A 24,096-nucleotide genomic window follows, 5' to 3' on the forward strand; every position below is an offset into this window, starting at 1 on the left:
AAGCAGGACTTTTCTAAAAATCATGCCCCACTCTACCAGCACATTAAAGTCAAACTGGTTTCTAAAATTTTTTAAAAAGTGGCTTATAGTGATGTGCACTGATCTCTGTAAACACAGGGTCCCATTGAAGATAATGAGGTTGTAAGAAAGTAGAATTTGGGCCATTTGTTTTAAAATCCTTATTTCATATATTTCCAAGATAGCTTAAGAGTGAAAACTTTTTCCCTTTGTCTATTTAGACCTTTCGAAACTGGTTCACACTGAACTCTCTTGGCAGATATGTTAGGCTTGAATTGGCTGAATCACTGAGCTAATAATATCTCTAAGAGTTAATACAACATAAGCCTCTAAATCCTCATTTTGATAGCCTTTTTTTTAGAACTTCCCCATTTGTATTTTAATGACTTATTAAACAGATAATTCATTCTGAGAGGTTTTCATACTGGCACATTCAACAAGTTCATCTACTTGGCCCCGAGCTAATATACAACTGACTAGACCAAATTCCACCAAATTGTGCCCAGTGACATATGAAACGTGCACTCCATCGTATATTCATGAATGTTACTCTGCTGGGTCTAGCTACTATGACAAATCAGGGACGAGAAGCCAAACTTCCTCCCACTCTTTCAGTCTTTGCTCATCCAGCACTGCAGAACGCATTTGTATATTTAACCTCTTTCTGGCTCCTCCACAGATCAAATTAGGATTAGCACAGTGCCATATCAGAACTTTTTTTGAATTACAGAATCTCCTGCAATAACAAAAGAAAAGGATGCGATCCGATTTGCAAGTTAACAGTCACTACTTTTTAAACTAGCGTATCTTTACATGACTATTGTCATTCCTTCTTGACTGATCTTGAAATATATGTCATGACCAAGTGCCAGTTAAAGGATAAAATTGCTTGTCTGAGACAGTAGGGTTCAAGTTTAAGCTACCATATCATTTTTATTTTGTTGTGATGAATCAAAAGGAATCTGAGACCATCTGGAATTAAGAGTAGGGTGACCATATTTCCCTATGCTGAATATGGGACACGTAGTAAAATTACTCCTTCTAACGACTTCGATGGCAATCAGTCAGAACTATGCAGTACAAATGTTCAAATTAACATCAAGTTGACTGAGCCCCGGTTAAAGAGAAATACTGCATAGTTGGATTCTTTTTATTTACCTTCTTATCTTTAAGGCTTTAGGGTTCACACAGGGAGCGGTGACACACACACACACACACACACTTCCGTACATCTCTCTCACATGGGGGGGTGACCAACCAACCCACCCCACCCTACCTGGCGCTCTCTGCCCCCCATGCCTGGCTGAGCCCTGGGATGGATCCGCCTCTCCAAGTACCTGCTGCCACGTCTTCCCAAGGCAACACATGGGGGGGAGGGGCGGCACATAGGGTTACATGCCCCCTCACCCCAGATTTTTGCTAGGGTTGATACCAGAATGTGGCCAGCAGCAGCCCTTTGGCACTGTGCAGGAGGGAAGGGACGGGAGCTGCTTCCAGCCGCGGGGGGGAGGAAGGGGAGCTTGTCCCTTCCTGCTCGCTTGCAGTGCGCAGCCAGTGCTGGCAGGAAACAGTTAGGGTTGGGGGGTGGGGCCCTGCTGAGAGCCAGAACGCTGCGGGGGAGCGGCCAGCTTCGCATGCTGCAGCTTCGCCCTGCCACCAGCCTTGCACACCCATCCTCATCGTTGGCCACTGGACCCCGCCACTCATCGCGGGTGGCTGGCAAGCAGGGATCTGGTCAGCACAGTAGTGATGGTGGAGGGGGGAGACAGAAAATACAAGACAATTTGCCCGTTTTTAAGAAAAAGTTGGGACGCCTGCAGGAGGGCTTAAATACGAGACTGTCCTTTTAAAAACTGGACGTCTGGTCACCCTAATTAAGAGAAATGGCCACCTTTTCATTTGGTGTCTATTTCTCCAGGCTATTGGGTCAATGCAAAACCAGAACAATGCACCATGATTCTCTTGTATATATGTGTGATAGAGGCAGCTCTTCGGGGTAAGCACGGTCAGTTTGCTTTCCCAGTTTGGAATCAGATAAAGTACAGCCATGACTTACTGCTTCCAATTGTTTCTGATCTCACCTTTGTATGTTACTTTTGCCCTCCCACTCCTAGAGGTTGCCTCCTCTGCCTTGTGACTGTACTGGTGACAAAGTGTCTGTCTAGCTATTCATAGGTGTGTCCTACTAACTATCCATCTGTGGTATTTATAACCATTTATCACCTTGGTATTTTTTAGCTGACTACACTATCCTCCCCCACTACATGAACCCCCTTTATCATCACAATCTCTGAAGACCTTGGCCATGCGCCAGTGTAAATATAAAAGAGAGATTAGTAATGTTTGTCATCTGCTGGCCAAAAGACTCCTGTAGCCAACAAATAAACTGCACTGACTGGAAACTCCACAGCACACTGAATATTGTTAATTCTAAAATGTCTGTAACTAGGACAATGCTGTTATAGGGGGCAAGGTCAGAGGTTCAAATCCACAAAGCTGCATCTGTAATCCAACCCCTGGGCATCTTCCTGCCTAGGCTGCACTTCTTCTCAACATTTCCCACTGTAACACTCCTGCTAGTTCCTGCACCACCACAGGGATGACTCTAGCCCTAGCACTCTGCTTGGGGCTGAGCAAGGAGCCTAGCTGTACTATCTGGCCCTCAGGGAAACGACCAACCAGGAGAAGGGTGTGGATAAAGCCCCTCCCCTTTCTTATACCAGCCGGAGTTAGGCAGCAGTTAACTGGAGGCAGCACATGCTACTCCTTTAAACACAGGAGCCTCCAGTGTTCCCTGTGGAATTTTGCCTGTCTTTCTTATATATAGCCACGGTGCCCAAGCCACAATCACCTGAGTGCTACAGCCCCTCTTCCTTCCCTGTCTCCTCTTGAGGCTGTGGTTGCAAAAGCCAAAATCCATAATGGGCATTACTTCAGGGAAATACGTCCACTTCCCAAAGCTCTTATTTCTTCACCTGACACTGGACAACTGCATGTGCAAGACTTCACCAAACATGCTGCTCCGGGTTTCTTCCAGGATGGCTCAATTTCTTGCATGGTCATGCAGTAGCATAAAGTGTGAGGCTGTCCTAGTAAATAGGATTCGATGACTCGTGAAAGAAATAGGGTTCAGAGAGTTGGGCACATTCCAGTAGTTCTGTGACTATATAACTTTTCTGCTGCCCATGTCCCTGCAATAAATAATGAATCACCTACCCACCTACCTCTTTTTAATTTTTTATTCTTCTCCCTTTTGGTAAAATCAGTCTTGTATTTTACAGTGAAATAAGAGAGGTTGCTAGAGAACAGTCCAAGGTGATCCCGCTGGTGGTTCTGTGCATGCTACCTTTATAGCACTTCCAGCCTGTTCATGCAGAGATAAGAAGCTGGAACAGAATATTAGACACTGTTTGTCTAGCTGCATGACTAATGTTAATGATTATGTTTCAGGCTCTCCTGTGTATGTGTGTGTGAATAGGTCCTTCAGGTAAGACTACAGAAGCATAGTTTGGTCTCTATGGACATTCATGGCACTTTCTGGAGAATAGAAGTTTGCTCCAGAAAAAAAAAAGAACAAGTTAAAAATCACTTAGAAAAGTTAGATGCCTGCAAGTCACCAGGGCCTGATGAAATGCATCCTAGAATACTCAAGGAGCTAATAGAGGAGGTATCTGAGCCTCTAGCTATTATCTTTGGAAAATCATGGGAGACGGGAGAGATTCCAGAAGGGGAAAAACAACTGAGGAGAGTTGGCAGTTTTTCAAAGGGACACTATTAAGGGCCCAAAAGCAAGCTATTCCGCTGGTTAGGAAAGATAGAAAATGTGGCAAAAGACCACCTTGGCTTAACCACGAGATCTTGCATGATCTAAAAAATAAAAAGGAGTCATACAAAAAATGGAAACTAGGACAGATTACAAAGGATGAATATAGGCAAACAACACAGGAATGCAGGGGCAAGATTAGAAAGGCAAAGGCACAAAATGAGCTCAAACTAGCTACGGGAATAAAGGGGAACAAGAAGACTTTTTATCAATACATTAGAAGCAAGAGGAAGACCAAAGACAGGGTAGGCCCACTGCTTAGTGAAGAGGGAGAAACAGTAACAGGAAACTTGGAAATGGCAGAGATGCTTAATGACTTCTTTGTTTCGGTCTTCACCGAGAAGTCTGAAGGAATGCCTAACATAGTGAATGCTAATGGGAAGGGGGTAGGTTTAGCAGATAAAATAAAAAAAGAACAAGTTAAAAATCACTTAGAAAAGTTAGATGCCTGCAAGTCACCAGGGCCTGATGAAATGCATCCTAGAATACTCAAGGAGCTAATAGAGGAGGTATCTGAGCCTCTAGCTATTATCTTTGGAAAATCATGGGAGACGGGAGAGATTCCAGAAGACTGGAAAAGGGCAGATATAGTGCCCATCTATAAAAAGGGAAATAAAAACAACCCAGGAAACTACAGACCAGTTAGTTTAACTTCTGTGCCAGGGAAGATAATGGAGCAAGTAATTAAGGAAATCATCTGCAAACACTTGGAAGGTGGTAAGGTGATAGGGAACAGCCAGCATGGATTTGTAAAGAACAAATCATGTAAAACCAATCTGATAGCTTTCTTTGATAGGATAACGAGTCTTGTGGATAAGGGAGAAGCTGTGGATGTGGTATACCTAGACTTTAGTAAGGCATTTGATACAGTCTCGCATGATATTCTTATCGACAAACTAGGCAAATACAATTTAGATGGGGCTACTATAAGGTGGGTGCATAACTGGCTGGATAACCATACTCAGAGAGTTGTTATTAATGGTTCCCAATCCTGCTGGATAACCATACTCAGAGAGTTGTTATTAATGGTTCCCAATCCTGCTGGAAAGGCATAACGAGTGGGGTTCCGCAGGGGTCTGTTTTGGGACCGGCTCTGTTCAATATCTTCATTAACGACTTAGATATTGGCATAGAAAGTACGCTTATTAAGTTTGCGGATGATACCAAACTGGGAGGGATTGCAACTGCTTTGGAGGACAGGGTCATAATTCAAAATGATCTGGACAAATTGGAGAAATGGTCTGAGTTAAACAGGATGAAGTTTAACAAAGACAAATGCAAAGTGCTCCACTTAGGAAGAAAAAATCAGTTTCACACATACAGAATGGGAAGAGACTGTCTAGGAAGGAGTACGGCAGAAAGGGATCTAGGGGTTATAGTGGACCACAAGCTAAATATGAGTCAACAGTGTGATGCTGTTGCAAAAAAAGCAAACATGATTCTGGGATGTATTAACAGGTGTGTTGTGAGCAAGACACGAGAAGTCATTCTTCCGCTCTACTCTGCTCTGGTTAGGCCTCAGCTGGAGTATTGTGTCCAGTTCTGGGCACCGCATTTCAAGAAAGATGTGGAGAAATTGGAAAGGGTCCAGAGAAGAGCAACAAGAATGATTAAAGGTCTTGAGAACATGACCTATGAAGGAAGGCTGAAAGAATTGGGTTTGTTTAGTTTGGAAAAGAGAAGACTGAGAGGGGACATGATAGCAGTTTTCAGGTATCTAAAAGGGTGTCATAAGGAGGAGGGAGAAAACTTGTTCACCTTAGCCTCTGAGGATAGAACAAGAAGCAATGGGCTTAAACTGCAGCAAGGGAGGTCTAGGTTGGACATTAGGAAAAAGTTCCTAACTGTCAGGGTGGTTAAACACTGGAATAAATTGCCTAGGGAGGTTGTGGAATCTCCATCTCTGGAGATATTTAAGAGTAGGTTAGATAAATGTCTATCAGGGATGGTCTAGACAGTATTTGGTCCTGCCATGCGAGCAGGGGACTGGACTCGATGACCTCTCGAGGTCCCTTCCAGTCCTAGAATCTATGAATCCAGTATTCTGGTTCTCCACTGTTTTGTAGGGAGCTGTATGCGGTTACTGCTGTCTGCTCCAGAGCTGGCTGTATTTCACTGGTGCAATTTGTGAAGTTCTTTGAACTCCTTTGGCTGAAATTCAGCTCAGTGTTGTGGTCTTCAGTAGTACTTAGGTCTTGTGTTACTCTCTGCACAGGGGGGAATGTTACCACTTTGTGATGAAACCACTATGTAAAATATTATAGTATCCTTTATTATTCTAATTCTTCATTTTATTTTCTTTACCAATTAGAGCTAAGCAAATAATTCATAGTGAATAATCTATTCAACCCATCATGTAGTCTCTTTCTTCTGCTCATGAACTGTCCACGAGTACCTTACGATTTTCTCACATTAATTCATTATTCCAAATTATTCACCAAATAGTTTCTGTGAATAATATTTGGTCAGTAGATGGTGTATATAAACAGTATATAATCAATGCTGCAATGTTTAGGTTGCACTAGACACATTTATTTGGTGTTGATTCTGTACCCTGGCTAGATGAACATCTATCTTAGAATCAGGGCCCCAGTGAAATTCCTTATGTTTATAAGATCAGAATTCACTTTCCATAAATATTACCAAATTGCTGTTTCCACAAACATTCCTGCCAGTAAACTCCTTCACAACAATAGTTGCAGGAATGAACACGAAAGGTGAGTGAACTCAGACTAAGCAAACTATTTTTTTTATTTGGGTGAATATTGACAAAAAAGTTTGGGAGGTATTTGCTCACCATCTTTAAAGACATACATAGCACCACTATGTTGCAATCATTCTACCACCAAAGGCTGCCAGCTCAGTGTTGCTATCAATCTCTTGTTTCATTTGATCTCACCTATAGACGCTTATCTACAGGCTGTCCAAATTTTAATGACTATGTATGTCCATTGGCAAAATGTTTTTTAATCTCCTGTTGGAATCCTATGTCAGAACCCACTGAAATTTGGCAAGGCCACTAGTAGTTTTCCAGTAAAAAACCCAACTTATTGGAGTTAACATATGCTTTCAATTTTTAAGATATTTAATAATGTTTTCACCTCTAATTAGGAAAAATATCTGGTTTTGGCTTTTTCACTCTCTTGGGAACTGAGAGTTTGGTTTTGCCAATTGCCAAGTCATTACAATGTTCCATTCCCTGTGATAAAGGCTGCTTTTCAAGTTCTGAATGAATTTGGATACAAATCTAAGCAGCAACTGATTTCCTGGCGAACACTAACTTAACTCAAACCCCATAATCTACATGAAAGGAACATTCAAGTTTAGACCAACAATACCAGAGAAATTCTAAATAAAAACTGCCACATCCAGCGCTCTCTCTACAGTAGTAGGCAATATACTTAATATACAGGTAGCTATTTACCGATAAATAGTTATATTTACCAATATTGTTTAAATACATACTTTCCCTGCAGTGCTGTGGTTCAAATTAGGATTCATTTATTTATTTGCTAATCAGTAACTAACGTCCCAAACTAGGTGGTTTGTTTTTATTACAAAAAAAAAATACAAAAATAAAATTACACTACATGGGATGCATTTTGAATCAGCTGAGATATTAAACCACAGGAATTGGGGGTTACAATGGAAAATCAATTTACTCTTAATAACAGCAGCCTTGCTGATGCTGGTAAAATAAAACTCCAAGAGAAACAGAAAGACTGGGTGTCTGGTTCTAGTATGCTATAAGTTGGTTTCAAGGAATTTCGCTCTTGGACTTGCATTGTCTAGCTTGGCCTTACGAGAGTAAACACAACAGTGCATTCTTTTCCCACAGGCTATTACAGTCTCTCTAAAATGTATATTGAAATGCTGTGGACCACATCCCCAGCCAGCTAATGTAAATAGGTGTGGCTGCGTTGATTTTAATTGAACTGTACTTATTTACACCAGCTGAGGATTTGGCCCTGTAACTAACTTTTCTTTTACTGATTTACAAAAACACAAGTAATTTGGAAATCTCTTTTGAAAGGAAAACTTTTTCTTACAAAACTTATACATACATACAGGGTCATATCCTCAGCTCTGCTATTCCATTTTACTCCAGCCGGGAATCTGAGTTTCAGTATACACACACACCACATGTGGGTTGCTCACAGCCATGTAATACACTGCAGCGCTATATGACAAATGCATTTATTATGCACCTTTGATCTCACTCACACTCTACCCCCGATCCATCTCTGCCAGAGTGTGAGTAGCTCTTGAATAGCCACTATTTTATTTACTTATTTCTAAAAATCAACCTGATGTTACTTTCCCAAATGAGAAATTTCTCCCCAAAATTACACCAGACAAGGCCCACAATGGGAAGTATTCAGTCCTGGACCACTGACAGATTTAAAGTCCTAAAAGGATTATAAATAGTTTCTATACCGGTTAGCTTGTGATATATCAGACCTTAAGATCTTCATATTATTATGTATTGAAAAGCTGTTTTAGCAAATGTTTCCCATTGAGGGTTGGGCCTCTTGAGAAGCAGCATGCCTTGTGGCTATAGAACAGGACTGGCAGCCAGGAGGCTGAGGTTCTGCCACAGACTTACTGCATAATCTTTGACAAGTCGTCTATGGAATGATCTTCATCCAGTGGTCTCTGACTTTGGGAGCCCAACTTGAGGCACCTCCTTGGTCTTGCTTGTCAGGGGCACTGAGCCCTTGCAATGCCATTTGCAGTCAATGGGAGCTATAAATATTCAGAATCTTGAACATCAAGCCCAAAGTATCTCTAGTTGGGCACTCAACCCTGAGACACACAAAATCAGAGGCCATTTTTGAAATCCTGGCCTTTAGCCTCCTGTGCCTTATTTCACTGGAGGGAGGAGGGGTTATTGTGAGACTCAGCTCATTAACATTTGCAAAGTGCTTTGGGATCTTTGGATGGAAGGCACTAGAGCAGGCAGTATTATTTATTATTCCCAGCAGTTGTGGAATGTATAAAGACATCTAGACAACTGAGAGGAGGTGCTGGCAGCTACCATCTTGGAATGGTTCCTTCTGAGGGGCGAGAACCTGTGGTCTCTTGTAAAGATTATGTTTTTCGTAACAAAACTTTTTGGATTTTCTTGTGACAGAAACATTGACCCCTGGAATGGATCTCTCAAGGCATCATGGCTGAAGGGAAGGAGTGAGACATAGCCCCTTTTACCATAGGGAGCACCCTCTCCCATTTAGAGCTCTGCAACATTTTCATAAGAAAACCCCAAACTGTATGAAACTTGCCCATCTTGTGGTTATGCAAAAATAACTCGAGCCAGGCTCTCTGTGAATCAGTTGAATGACCTTGATGCCATTTGTGGCTTCCCATCAAAGCTGAGTGAAATTCACCATTTTGCACAGTTTCCACATGACACTAGGAGAAACTTGGCAGAATCAACTTTCACTTTGAGTCTGGGGTTAGCATCCAAAATTCAAAGTGAAACTCAGGAGGTCAGATTCATCCCTCATGAAACTCAGCTGGAGAAAATAGATTTACGGCAGGGTGTCTGAGCCAACATGGATTGAAACCAAACCCCCATGACCCAAAACCAGCAAGTTTCATACAACTCTGTTCATACCTAGTACATGTGGCTTGTTATTTCTCCTTCTTTGGTCACTAGTTCTGAACTGAACAGCTCCCTAAAGAGACAGCCCCAGTAGAGGGCACTCCTTCCCATAAGCTTGTTCATAAGTCATACATTCCAATCCTAGCCTATGAAGCAAAAGTTAATTATAGTGGAAAGAGTTAGGTACGCTTTTAATTAAACAGATAAAATATTGCTGCATTAGATTGTGCAACATGTCTGTGTTTCTGTTTCTTCCAGGAAGACCCATTGACACCGTACTGGAACAGATGGAAGCATTCGTTTCCCAAATACTTTGTGTCCCATCCATTTGCCCTGTGGTTCCAGCGTCCAGTTCGAGATGCAGACGTTCCATATGGAGTTTCAAGGTCTGTTTCCTTGGCTGCGTTCCAAGGACGCTTCTGGGAACTTGTGTACAATGATGTACTTTTTGAGCCTGTCATTGACAAAGATGCCGAGTTACTTGACCTCACAAGATGACTTTGTTCCTGAATCTAGACATGGAGACAGTTAGCTTGCACATAGACAAGATGCAGATTTGCCTTGTTCCACACCCACCTTCTCCCGTTTTCACTTTTACTCTCCATGCCACTCCACGCTTGAAAAAGTTTCCTCTTTTGCAAGCACTAAGCACCCTACTTTCTCCTTCAAATTCCTCCTTAAAGTCCTCTTACTCTGTAAATACTTTGATTTCCTCACATCAGTCATGTCTCTGTGCCTGTATATGGGAAGAAGCATGATCATGGAGACTGGGAGGAGAAAAACCCCAGGTTCTGTTCCTAGTTGTGCAAGGGTCCTCCTGTGCAACCTTGAGCAATTCACTTAACTTCTCTGTGCCTGAGTTTCCTCATCTGTCCAATAGGGATGATGATAATAGTCATTGCGAAGGGTGTTGTGGAGCTTATTTCAATCATGTTTGTAAAGCACTTGGAGATCCTCCTATGGAAAGCATTGTAGATGTGCCACTAAAATTTGAGTTGGATTATAAACTGCAGGGGGATGGACCCTTTTTTTTCTGTGTGTTTTGGAAAGTGCCACACGAGCGTATAGGTGATCTATAAATAATAATAATAAAGGTCTAGTCCAACATTTTTAAAAGCGACTAGTGATTGTCAGGGTCTCAGTTTTGGGAGCCCAGCTTGACACTCTTTAAAGGAGCTGGATTTTCAGAAAGTGCTGAGCACCCGCCTCCTGAAAATCAGGCCACAGTAAGACATCTCACATTGGGCACCCCGAGTTAGCAGTCATGTTTGAAAATCTTGGCTCTATTCATAAGTCACCATTATTCACAGAACAATATATAGAGTTACCAGAGTGTGAGTGATCCTACAACTTAGGAATCAAAGCATCTGGGTGTGGCTTCTTCCAGAAGTTGATGTTTGACTGAAGAGAGCAAGGAGGGGTGACTTTGTCTTGCTTATTTGCTTCAGCTGAGAAAAGTAAAAGGCAAGGAAATCAATTAGTGCATCTAGTTAGTACTTTGCACACTATGGGTGGTCTGCAGCTAGCAAGGCTGAGAATCTGTAGTGAGCTGAGTTATTTACTGATGAACTGAGAAGCCAGCGCTGTGATCCTACAGGAGTTGCTACCCTAGGCTAACTGGACAATGTGTACATTCCTGATGGTCTGCACTCAGTCATTCACATAAACAGTCCTTAGACACTTTGCTGCCCTGGGCAATATCCTGTTCTCCCTGTGTGATAAAAACAGCCCTACTGAGCAGACAGTACAGTCAGGTGAATTCACTTTAACTTCAGGTGTTTTTATTGAGCTTTAGTTAAAATTAAACAATACTCAAGTGTTTATAAAAGAAACTCCCTCAAGAAATAGTTTGGCATGCTTTGGATGACTGCAGGGGCCTTATACTGCTTAAAACAATTAGATACATTTTAAGGAAGCTTAAGCATGATTTCTCTCATAGCATCCAACATGCAAAGGTCAAATATCATTTTAAACCTTCTATTGAGAGCTGGATACACTGTTGCATAGCTGTAACCTCAGAAAAACCCATCCCAGTGACATTAAAGCTACTCAGTGGAAGAGAGATACAAGGCTGCAACATAGTTCTCTCTTCCTATTTCCATCAAGGATTACAAGCTCATCGTTTAAGCATCCGCTGATGTCTCGAGGACAAGGGTGCTCCAGTCAGCTAAATATCAAGGGTCCCACTGGGCAGGGCTTTGGAGCAGAGCCCGGAGCTGGAGCGCAGAGCAGCTCGGGAGCAGTGTAGCTGCAGGTTTTTGCCTGGAGCTGGAGCGGAGCCGGAGCACACCTCCAAAGCCCTACCACTGGGTTTACTATCGCCTTCACCCTCTACCCCATTTGTTTCTTGTTGTTTCCCTTCAGTAAGGATTAATGGAGACATTATGTAAGAGAGTGGGAATGTCTTATCTGCTCGTTTCCTTTCTCCTGTAAATGTTTCCACTAATCTGTCCCACCAAAGGCACTAAGTTTACCTATGTTAATGAGGGGTTCCATAGCAAACAGTGAATTGGGGTATATAGAGATGGAACGTTCATATTTTGCCATCTGTTTCACAGTGAGAAGGTGTTACATTTTAGCTTGTTTTTCCAAGTGTTACCTCCAGAGCTTTGGAAGAACTCTTTGACGGCCTGCCAGGTAGGCATAGCCACATCCCCAGTGTTTCCTCCAAAGCAATTAGAAAGGAAATGAGCAGGTAAGAATTTTCCAGTCTGGATCAGACCCTGTGTACATTAAGGAAATTCACACTGGTGTAAACACATTAATGTAATTATAGTAACAACAGTAATATAGTTAAAGCAGCAAAAACCCCTAATGTAGACAGGCTGTACCGGTGCAAAGCATGGTGTAATCTGGTGAGAGGCTGAAGTAAACTGCACTGTGTAAGCCCAGCTTTGTGCCAGTTTAGCATGTCTACATTAGATGTTTGCACTGAAGTAGTGACAGTAATACAGTTACATTGTTGTGGATTTCCTTAGTGTAGACAAGGCTTGAATAATCATGATGCTTAAAACCAGAGGCAGGCTGGGTACTCTTCTCAGTTAATTTTTGTCCTGCAATAGCGTAGTTTGCAAAAGTTAACGAGCAAATCATGACAAGGAGGCACATTTTAGTCTTTGGACCTTCTCTTGCCTAAGATGACTCTTTGGTTTGTATCATTGAAACTGCATTAGTGAATGACTAAAACAAGATCAGCATGGGACACTTCTTACGTTTTTTGACAAGTGCCAAAGTGATGTTCCCAAACAGCTGTAACTGAAATTAATTTCTTCACTAGTAAACTGAGGATAATAGTATGTTACAGTAAATATAAACTGGAAAAATACAGAGGTAGAGTGTGGATCAAGGGAAAAATATTGATTCCCAACATCTGTGCCAGAGTACAATCCACCTTCCATTGAAGTTAGTGGAAATCTTTCCATCTACTTCAATCAAAGTTGGACCAGATCCGCACTGTGTAAATGTAACAGACAAAAGGTAAAACCAGCAGTAAGTACAGTGGGAGGTATTACAAGAAAAACAACCTAAAAGAATGCATCCAAGACCAGACATGGGATGGTGGCAAAGCTATCACTTTGCTCTGGATTGGTATTCAATAATACTTTACTCTTTTATAGCACTTATAATTTGAATATCACAAAGCACAGTGCAAACATTAATTAGTTAAGCCCCACGACACTTCTGGAAGGTAGGTACATAGTTATTAGTACCCCTATTGTATAAGTGGGTAAAGTCAGTCAAAGAGGTGATGTAGTTAAAGTTAAAGAACAACTCAGTGGCAGAATAGGAAATACAGTCAAGAATCTTGACTTTGAGTCCTCAACTGTAACTACTGGAAGTTTTGTGTCTCATTGAGAGACTGACCTTGTTTTATTAACTTAGGTTTTTTTTTCTAGTTTTAACAATTTTTCAGGGTCCCTCCCACCACATACTTACATTTTCAGCCATTTTATATTAATTTAAAACTATGCATTTAGTGGGCATCCAGATCCCATTCATTTTGTATCCGTCTTCAAACTGGGACTCGTAGCCCAGAAAATGTTGTAAATACCTGAAGTAAAATTTTCAAAAGCACCTAAAAGTGACTTATAAGCCTAAATCCCATTTTCAAAAGTGATTTAGGCACTTAGGAACCTCACTACAAAAGTAACTTTCCCTCTCCTGGTATTGACACCTCCTCCTCAATTATTGGGAGTGGACTACATCCACCCTGATTGAATTGGCCCTGTCAACAATGGTTCTCCACTTGTGAGGTAACTCCCTTCTCTTCATGTGTCAGTATAATAATGCCTGCATCTGTAATTTTCACACCATGCATCTGAAGAAGTGGGTTTTTTATCCACGAAAGCGTATGCCCAAATAAATCTGTTAGTCTTTTAGGTGCCACCGGACTCCTTGTTGTTTTTAGGAACCTATGGATCATTGAAAGTCTTAAGTAATTTATGTGCTAATGGAAATTTTACCCTGAATCTAAATATGTCCCTGCATTACATTTTCCCCTTGGATATAAAATTGATAAGCCAGCCTATATACTAATACACTGCCCCTGCAAAGCCAACATCAGTGCAATGGGTCTATAATATAGTTAAGCTTCAAATCTTAATCTCTTTGTGAGCCACATCCTGTTTTCGGTTAACTGATCTCATGTGGGGGAAATTTACCAGAGGAAATATCTCAAGTTTGGAAAGTACCAAAAACTTATCTTTAGTTTCTTTGTGTAATTCAGTGCCTTTTAAGATAAAGGTGTAATATTTTACAGAACTATGAAGGCGAAAGAGAGGGTAGGCTCACTTAACATACAGCAGAGACATACAGTATTGTTAGCACATTGAGGTTTTTTGTGTTTCTCTCATTCAGAAACTGAAATTGACCCAACTGTATTATGGCCTCCCCTCTGAAACCATTAACTTCTATTTCTTTGAACTCCCACTTAAAAATGGCCACACTCAGACATATTTTCTTTAAAAAAGTAATTCATCCCCTGGCTGAGAATTTCTGCGTCATATTTCAACCCAATGTGAATTTTATGGTCCTAGTTCTAAAACTATGAAAGCAGAGGTTTATAATGGAAACACTGACTGATCTTTACCACTAGCCATTCACACCACTCGAGTTCTGTTTGTGTCAGTGTTTCCATATTTAATTTTGGTAGCATAAAGGACAATGCTATGGTATGCGACGCTGTCTATCCTGCACTCAGAAAACAGAACATCTATGAATAAACTTGCACCACATCAAAGCTGGAAGTATAGATGGAATGCTATTAGGGGCCAATCCTGCAATTGTTACTCAACCCAAACTGCCATTCACTTAAGTGGCCCTTATTTTTAAGGCCATCAGTTTGAATATTAACCTTACCAAAACTTAGATCATGTGGCCACTTTCACATTTTCGCCATCAAATATCTTATTAAAATTAGAAGCCTGATTTTTAAAAGGTTACACATGCAATTACCATGACTGCATGTACAAATCAGGTAATTGCATACCTACATTGCTATAATTAGACATTTACACATGCAACGATAGTAATTAATATTAATACTTAGCTTGTATGTAGCACTTTTCATGCACAGATCTCAGTGATTTGCCAGGCACCATACAAGGAAGCTAGGGCAGCAGCTGGATTAGAATCCAGAAGTTCAGACCCCCAGTTTCCTGCTCTAATTATAAGACTACACTGTATGAAGTTTACATTTACCTAGCTTTGTAACCCCAATCTCCTTTTCCTCATTCTTGTTTTTATTTAGCTGCTAATCATTTTCTGACAAAGCAAAGGTCCAAATTCTGCTCTTGGTGACACTCCTGAAACCCCATTGACTCCAGTAAAATTGTATGGGTGTAACTGAGAGAGGAATTTGGTCCAAGGAGGAGATTTTTAATGAACAAAATTAGAGGGCTGAGAACATAAATATGGGAAACCTCTTGGAACAACTGCTTGAACTCCTAAAAGAATTTGACCCTTCTCTCTGAAAATACCAGCCACCACAAAATGCTAGTTATTCATCTCTAAATTCCATCAGTAGATTAGCTGACAGCTGTGATTTGAAAAGTCTTGGGCCATGAAACAAAATGAGCTCAAATGTTTTCTGTTACATATAACAGAGCTTGAAATGGTAAAGAAAACTGAGCAGCTGCCCATCTATTATGTTACATAAAGAGACCTTGTCCATTTTGTAGCAGATTTTCAGTGTGTGTTTAATTTCGGTTGTTTTCAGCTGATATCTCAGAAGCCTGAAAATAAAATTAGTTTCCAACAATTTCATCCAAACATTTCCTGCTCTATCTTTAAACAATCATGGTTTCTATAGGCTGTGTTATGCAAACACTACCAGGAGCAGTACTTATAGTGCAGAATACTCACAGTAGTGGGTGCTTGCAAAAATGGTCCTATTGTGAGTGCATGAGCACCACTAGTGCAGCTCTGGGGAGAGAATAAATATTGTAAGTCATACATAAAAAGTGGCTCTCTGTTTAGATATAGTTCTCTCCAACTGTGCTTGATTTTTAAACTACTCTTTTGAAATCTAGAGAACATATCTCCCAGATGATGACAAATACTATATTTTCCTATATTACTTGACATTGTCTATTTAAGACAGGGAGGTGGGAGTTGAATGGAAAGATTTTTGGGAACATTTTCTCTTGCCTGTACCACAGATGTGATAGAACACTTGAAAAAAGAACATTACTATACTGTGCAGGCAACCAAACAGCTGAGTCACACAACAGCCATGTGAGTGGAGCTGATGAATGTTTCTGAGCTCTTCATAAAACACATGAATATCACTGTTTTATCACATAATGGGGGGGAGGGAAGGTGGGAGGCAGGAAGTTCAAGATCTTACCTAAATGTTTCTTTCAGTCTTTCTATAAAGCAGTACAGAAAATACACGCAGAATCAAAGAAGTACTTTTGGACAGGACTGGGCTAGATGGACCACTGGTCTGATGCAGTATTTGCACCTGTAACTTTCTCTGTAAGGGTCCAGTCCTGCTAAGTATGGAGTGCCCTCAATTCCCACTTTGATTCTTCTCTCAACTGGTCCTCGGGGGGAAGAAAGAGAACCCCCTTCTTATGAAGAAACCTTCCTAGGTACGTGGTCTAAATGAAATTACTGAAAAGGATCTGGGGATTCTAGTGCAGTACAAACTGAAATAGAGTCAACAATATGAGGCAGATGCAAAAAAGGCTAATTCCAAAAGAGTGTATTCAAAGGCATGTCATACGTAAGACACAGTAGGTAATTGTCCTGCCCTACTTGGCAGTGGTGAGGTCTCAGCTGGAGTACTGTGTCCAATTCTGGGTGCTGCACTTTAGGAAAGATGGGGACAAGTTGGAGAGAGTCCAGGGGAGAGGAACAAAAATGATAAAAGATTTAGAAAACCTGATCTATGAGGAAAAAAGGTAGAGGAAAAAAACTGGGCATGTTTAGTTTTGAGAAAAGAAGACCGAGGGGGGACATGATCGTCTCCAAATATGCTTAGGGCGGAAGGAGGTTGGTGATTAATTGCCATGTCTGCTGGAGGTAGGTCAAGGAGCAATGGGCTTAATATGCAGCAAGGAAGATTTAAGCTAGATATTAGGAAAAGTGTTCTATCTACAAGTTGTTTGTGGTGGTGTAGCCCTGTTGGTCCAAGGATATTAAAAAGACGAGGTGGGTAAGGTAATGTCTTTTATCTTATAACTATAAGGGCAGTTAAGTTCTGGAATAGGCTTCCCAGGGAGGTTGTGGAATTCTCATTGGAGGATTTTAAGAATAAGTTAGACAAACACAGGTCAGGGTTGGTCTAGGTTTACTTGGTGCTGTCTCAGCGCAGGGGGCTGGACTTGATGACTTCTCGAGGGCCCTTCCAGCCCGACATTTCTATGAAAACAAACACTCCCATCCATCCCCCCAAAACAGGTTTTTGTTTATTTTTATTTTGTCATAAAATGTAACAACTGGCAAAAACATCTATTAATATTGGGTTTTGTAAGACTTTAAAAAAAAACCACAAACTTAAATTTGGCTGTAACTTAACTGTCAATGCCCATTAAAAGAGCTGAAAGAGCAGTCCAGTAATGTTGATAATCTTTGCCCTGGGCACCAAATTTTTGATCATGGTCAAAATTTTCAAAAATAGAAGTCTAAAGTTAGATTATGCTCTTATTTAGGTACCGAAGAGCAGGAGAATCTCTTTCTGTGAGTACCCTCCAGATACTGAGGGAATTCTCCCTGTGTGAGCTTCTCCATCCCCCACAAACACTGGGGATCCCCTGTGAGCACCCCCAGAACCCCCACTAAGGATCCTGTGAGGTTCACCCCCATACACACTGGGGATCCCTGTGAGCTCCCCAGGCCCCCCACATACTGCAGATCTATGTGAGCTCCCCCCCCCCAGAGATCCCTGTGAGGTTCACCCACACTGCCACCCACCCACACTGGAGATCCCCTGTGAGCTACCCCCAGCCATCCACACCCAGTGGGGATCCCTATGACCTCCCCTAGCCATCCACACACAGTGGGGATTCCTGTGAAGTTTACCCACCCCCACACACTGGGGATCCCCTGTGTGCTCCTCCAGCCCCCCTCCCACATTGGGGATCCCTGTGAGCTCCCCCAGCCTCCCCCCCCCCGGGATCCCTGTGAGCTCCCCCGGCCCCCCCAGCCACATGGGGGATCCCTGTTAGCAGCTCCCCAGCTCCCCCCCCCACACACACACCGGGGATCCCCGTGAACTCTCCCAGCCCCCCTCCCCACACACCCACACTGGGGATCCCTGTAAGCTCCCCAGCCCCACCCTCCCCCCGGATCCCTCTGAGCTTCCCCCCCCCACACACACCGGTGATCCCTATGAGCCCCCCCTCTACACCCCGGGGATCCCCGTGAGCTTCCCAGCCCCCCCTCCCCACCCACCCTGGGGATCCCTGTGACTCCCCCGCCCCCCGGGGATTTCAGGCCCGTGCTTTGGTTTCTCTTTGTGGCTGAACAAAGCCGGCCCCGGCCTCTCGCTGCCGCCAGCTACGGCCCCAGCCTGCCGGGGGAGGGAAGTGCTGCAGGCGGCAGCTGGAGGGTCAGGCCGGGCCCCGGCCAGTGGGAGCTGCGCGCCGGGCGGGGCTCCCTGCAGCAGCCTGGGGCTCAGGTAAGGTAGCGGCAGGGAACGGCCGGGCCGGGCCGGGCCGGGCCGCGACCCCCCCCCCCCCTCCCCGACTCCTCCAGGCCGGGCTTGGGCGAGCGGGACTGCCTTGACCCCCCCCAGTCTCCCCCGCGGGCTAGGGACCCCAGGACCTCCCGACAGGGGCTAGGGACCCCAGGACCTCCCAGCCGAGCGCGGGCCAGAAATCCCGGCGCCCCCCCGATCTCCCCCATCGCGGGTCAGGGACCAGGGACACCCCCCCCCCCGACCCTGCCCGTGGGCCAGGGACCTCAGCCCCCCCCCCCCCGGGCATGGGCCACGGACCCAGATCCCCTGGGTCCCCACCACAGCCCATCCCCCTTCCCGGGTGCAGCTGTTGCCAAAACTAGTGAGAGCAGTGACGATGTAATCCTGTTTCCCCAGCTTTAGCCCTGGGCCTGAGCTGGTTTGGGGTTAGCGGGGCAGGTGCTGGGGGTGTTGGTGTCCTGTGATATCCGGGAGGCCAGACTAGATGATCTGGAATCCCATTCCCTTCTGGCCTTAAACTCTGTCGTCCCCCCCTCGAAACACGTGTCATTGCAGAGACGGAGAGAGAGGTGGCTTTCTCCTTGCACTAAAGTCAGTAGTGGGTTTTTCTGGTCCACTGACTGAAATAATCCACTCCTTCCCTATCAAGGAAAAGCCCTGTGCAGATCTTGTAAAGCCACCTTTATAGCATGTATAGAAGCCAATAATGGTTTCGGTTACACATTCTTTAGGTAGTGCGTTTGTTATATGAGACCCTGGGGGAGGGAATTCGATGGAGGTGTTGGCCAACCCAAGAATAATGCAGCTGGTATCCAGCAAAGGCAAGCCATTGACTTGGAGGCCTTTGAGAATTTAGCTAGCTGGCCTCCTTAGTAGTAGGTTACAAAAACATCTTGGCTGAATTAAACACTCCTGAATGCCACTGTGTATTTTTTGGCCACTGTTGGTGCAAGAATCTTCTCTGCAGTGTCTAGTATCTGGAACACCCTTTTATTTCTCCAGCTTGTTGACTTTTCATCTTATTTCAAATCTTAACTGAAAATCTATTTTTGATGCCTAGGCCTGTTAGACTCTCCCTCCCTCTCTTAGGAGTTTTGTATTAATCTTTACTGATGTAACCCATTTAGGGATACAATATGTATGCAAGATACCACAGAGAAAAGAAAACAGTACAATTTTACAGCTGTTTACACAAGCAAAAGTCCCACTGAAGTCAATGGAGACTTTCCTGCACAAGAACTACAGGATATCTAATCTAGGGCACTGATCACCACAGAAAAATGTGCAGAGTATCTAGAAGATGGCCTTATAATTGTACAGTATTATATTCCTCTAGGTTCCTGGCTGATCAGAGCCTGTGTGGGTTTTTAGGGCAGGAAAAAATTGCATTCTATTCTCTGAGCTAATAACATGAACATTGATTCTGTTTTTTCAGATCATTAGTTAATAACAGTTTCTGCTAATGTCACCATTGGTACCAGGACTGGTACTTCTGTGTTAGTGCTGTCATGAGAAAAATGTGATTCATAAGGGTACAGTTATGAATTATATTTGTTCAGGTTCTATATGTAATAAAACCCTGAATTTTCCAAACCGTTCTTGAGTCCTCCAGAGGCAGTGTTGGCCTGATTTTCACAGTGTCCATTAACTACAGGGGGAGAGCTGGAGTTGCTCAGTAAATCAGGCCCTATGTATCTAGTGGCTAGAGCGTGGCATTAGTTAATGGACTTGTATTTTCCTGGGTTTTCCTCTGTCTTCCTTTATGACTGTGGGAAAGTCATTACACCTCTCTGTTCTGGAGTTTCCACATCTGTAAAATGCAATCACGGACAAGCTTTGGGTGAAATGGGAACTAGAGTTCTGAGACTGGGGATTTACTCTACAGGAAATAATTCTGCCGTGCAGTATTGACCAATGGTATTATAGTTCTAAAAAGAACAGAAATATTTACTTTGCCCTGAAAACAAACCTGAAAACTATGCAAAGCCCCCCAGCTTCCCCTTGATTATAATATATCTGTTTTCATTTTGTGATTCAGGGGAATTTTAAATCTGTACAGTAATTTCCTGCTGGTACCTAGTCAAACCCCACCATGACACTTAGTCACACATGTCAGCTACAGCTTTAATTAAACAGATCGCTAGATTACTACACAGGTTTGAAGTTGCCTTGTGGACTTTGATGCTCAATGTATTATTTCACATCTACTGGAGCGGGTGTCTGCTTGTTTCAGCAGTTAGTGTGTTCCACATCTTTCACAGCAGTTTACTTCAGATGGCTGAGAGGGCAGACAGAGTCTCTCCGGATGGCCCTGGCTCATCTCCTGACGAAAATGAATTTCCCTTTGGTTATCCCACCAGCATCTGTGAGAATGTGCCCGATCACAAATACCTGTGCAGCAGCTGTAATAACGTCTTGAAGAAAGCCCAGCAAACGCTATGCGGGCATAGATACTGCTCGGCTTGCCTGTCATGGGTTGTACGGTAAGTTCTTTCTACAGGAGACCACGTGATAATGCATTTCTGCCGAGAAGACAGAAAGATTTCAAGTGGCAGATTCTGTAGCTACAACCCTAGTAGGATGATCTGTTGTGATAATCTACTAAATAGGGAGAAAGTGTTAGAGTAGAGTTTGAGAGTACCTGGGATATTGATAGTAGTAATTTTATCATCCATGTATACTTCCTTACAGTGGTATTATTTTCAGGATGTACGTCTATAGGCTTCGAGTGTGGTCTAGTGGTCAGCATTGCTAGGTTCTCCTCTTGGCTCTGCTGTTGATTTGCTGAATAACCTTAGGCAAATTACCTCTCTATACTTCAAGTATCAGAGGGTTAGCCGTGTTAGTCTGTATCCACAAAAACAACGAGGAGTCCAGTGGCACCTTAGAGACTAACAGATTTATTTGGGCATAAGCTTTCGTGGTTAAAAACCCACTTCTTCAGATGCATGGAGTGAAAATTACAGATACAAGCATAAATATACTGGCACATAAAGAGAAGGGAGTTACCTTACAAGTGGAGAATCAGTGATGACAAGGCCAATTCAGTTAGGGTGGATGTGGTCCACTCCCAATAATTGATGAGAAGGTGTCTATACCAAGAGAGGGAAAATTGCTTTTGTAGTGAGCCAGCCACTCCCAGTCCCTATTCAAGCCCAAATTGATGGTGTTAAGTTTGCAAATGAATTGTAGCGCTGCAGTTTCTCTTTGAAGTCTGTTTCTATATTTCAGTTTCCCTTCCCAGTCTAAAAGGGAGAGAATCATATTGAAAGCTAATGGGAAGGCTATTGTGAAGTTACTTTAATACATGTAAAATGCTTTGCAATTCTTGGATGAAAGGTGCTATGGAAGTTTAAAAATTTGTTATTATTTTAGAACATTATAAAGTGCACGATGTAAAATCTGGGTCAATGCCCAGTGAGGAACCAACCCTCAGAACAATCCCAGCCTTTTTGCTTGGAGATAGATGGATATTGTTCTTAATTGGTTAGCTGCTTCTCCCCTCTTCTCTTTAAGGGCTGGTCTACACTGGCAATGCTAAAGTGCTGCCGTGGCAGCGCTTTAATATGCCTTGTGTGGTCGCGGCGCTTTTTTCACACCCCTGAGCCAGAAAGTTGCAGCGCTGTAAATTGCCAGTGTAGACAAGCCCTAAGTATATACCCTGATTAAACTGTAACAAAAAGCTGAGTCGGTCAGCCAGCCACATGTGACTGGCAGGTCAAAGCACTACAGTGTAATGGCATTTTACACAGAATGCATGTGGCCCACTGGGCTAAATTCTGCTTGCTCTCACTGGTGTAAATCCAGAGTAACTCTGCTGCAGTCAGTGGAGTCACTGAGGACTTGCACTCCTGAAAATAAGAACAGAATTTGCTATGTCTGCTTATATCTTCTCATGGCAACCTTGTAATGGAACTGGAAACGGAACCAAGCAAACCTGTTAGTACAGTCTGAAGGAAGTAATGTCATGCTCTTCGTCTGGTCATAAGGACACTTTTCTGTCGGGTTTCTTGAACTGAGCTAATACATGACTCAGCTGGATGGTAATTGCAGCGTCACAGAAGTGCTTGCCTCTTCCTGAAAAGCTTTGTTTTTTCCCTTTAATTGCACAGTTTAAATGCTAAATTAAGAAATATTTCAAATTAAAACCAAAGCATTTTGTGGCTGTGTTACTGGAAAGTATGATGATGCCACTTTAGAGTTCACTCCTGCACCAGCTATGCTGTTGCCCTTCATGTGTACACACAATAGCCAATTTTACAAGTCAACACAACAATGGTGGCCTGTGTGAATGAAGAGAAGATTGAGCCCTGAGATGTATCCTGGCAATTAAAAACCTATCCACCTACCAGAGAAGAAAGGACATCACTTCTGTGTTAAAAAGACTTCAGATTTCAGGTTATTGTACACTACATGGAGTTAGTGCCTACCTCACTGAAAGAAGTAGATTCCCAGCATTGCTGGCTTTGTAGAGCAGAATAGTCACGACGGTTCAGATTTTGCTGATAGATGGTTGAAAATTGTGGACTTTCAATGGGACCAAGATTTGGCCCTTTTACCATAAAGCGTGTTGGCCTTGAGCTGAAATTAATACTTCTGTTGTTTTTGTTAATTTGTTATTCTTGAAACAGAGGCTCTCTGAACTGCAGTTCACAAATCTTTTTTTTTTTTAATTTTTTTCCCACCAGAAACAACAAAAACCCAATTTGTCAGAAATGTAATGCAGAGGATCCTGGAACTGTAAATGAAGGAAGCTTATTGACAGAAGAAAGGGTATGTAATTGTGTTTGTATTAATGTTTCATTTATCTCTCTGGGGTAATGCTAGAGTCATTAAAGTATTATTTTTTAGAAGAGGGAATAATAAAGAAAGTGATAGTGATTGATTCCACAGTTGTGCATATTAACCTAGATACCTTAACATCCTGGACTTTCCCTCAATTCTTGATCAAAAAAGTGTTTGGATGTAAGTAGCACCCTGTGAACTCCACCAAGTTCTGCATCAAGAAGCCCTAAAATCTGCTGCAAAGTTAACGTATTCTATGGGCATGAAATACCCTTCATTCCCCTCTTCCCACTCCCAAACACACAGCCTCAATTATTATTGTTGTTATTACTTAACATCATATTGTGGTCGCACCGACAGACCTCAGCCAGCTCAGTGCCCCATCATGCTAGGCACTGTACAAAAGTGTATCCATAGGGAATAGAAGGATATTTTTGAGATAAAATGCTGAATTCTGTAGCATCTTGGAAAAATGTCCAGTTCTGCAGCAAATCCCCACAGCTACAGTATTGCAGAGTACATGGGGCCCAGGTATAAACAAAACCATTTTGTACTGCTCACAGTATACATCAATTCTGTGAAAACCTTGGAATTTCTCTAGCGTGAGACTTCTATAAAACCGTTAGTGGGACTTTCTGCAAAATTGTAGGTGGGATGTGGTGACCAAAGCCCCAGTCTTGTCAGCTGATCCACATGGGCAGACCCTAACGCCTGCACAGA

At 42.8% G+C, this 24,096-nt stretch overlaps 1 protein-coding gene across 1 annotated transcript in view; it reads left to right on the plus strand.

Annotated features, from left to right (window-relative positions):
- Positions 1 to 24,096, plus strand: part of TRAF1 (TNF receptor associated factor 1) — a 55,605-nt gene that overhangs the window by 8,047 nt on the left and 23,462 nt on the right. The window contains exons 4-6 of the mRNA XM_065418958.1: positions 9,705 to 9,832; positions 20,853 to 21,074; positions 23,280 to 23,364. Coding sequence (XP_065275030.1) covers positions 9,705 to 9,832; positions 20,853 to 21,074; positions 23,280 to 23,364 — 435 coding nt within the window. The remainder of the gene's footprint in view (positions 1 to 9,704; positions 9,833 to 20,852; positions 21,075 to 23,279; positions 23,365 to 24,096) is intronic.

This window comes from Emys orbicularis, chromosome 18 (genome assembly GCF_028017835.1).
Source record: "Emys orbicularis isolate rEmyOrb1 chromosome 18, rEmyOrb1.hap1, whole genome shotgun sequence".
NCBI lineage: Eukaryota > Metazoa > Chordata > Testudines > Emydidae > Emys > Emys orbicularis.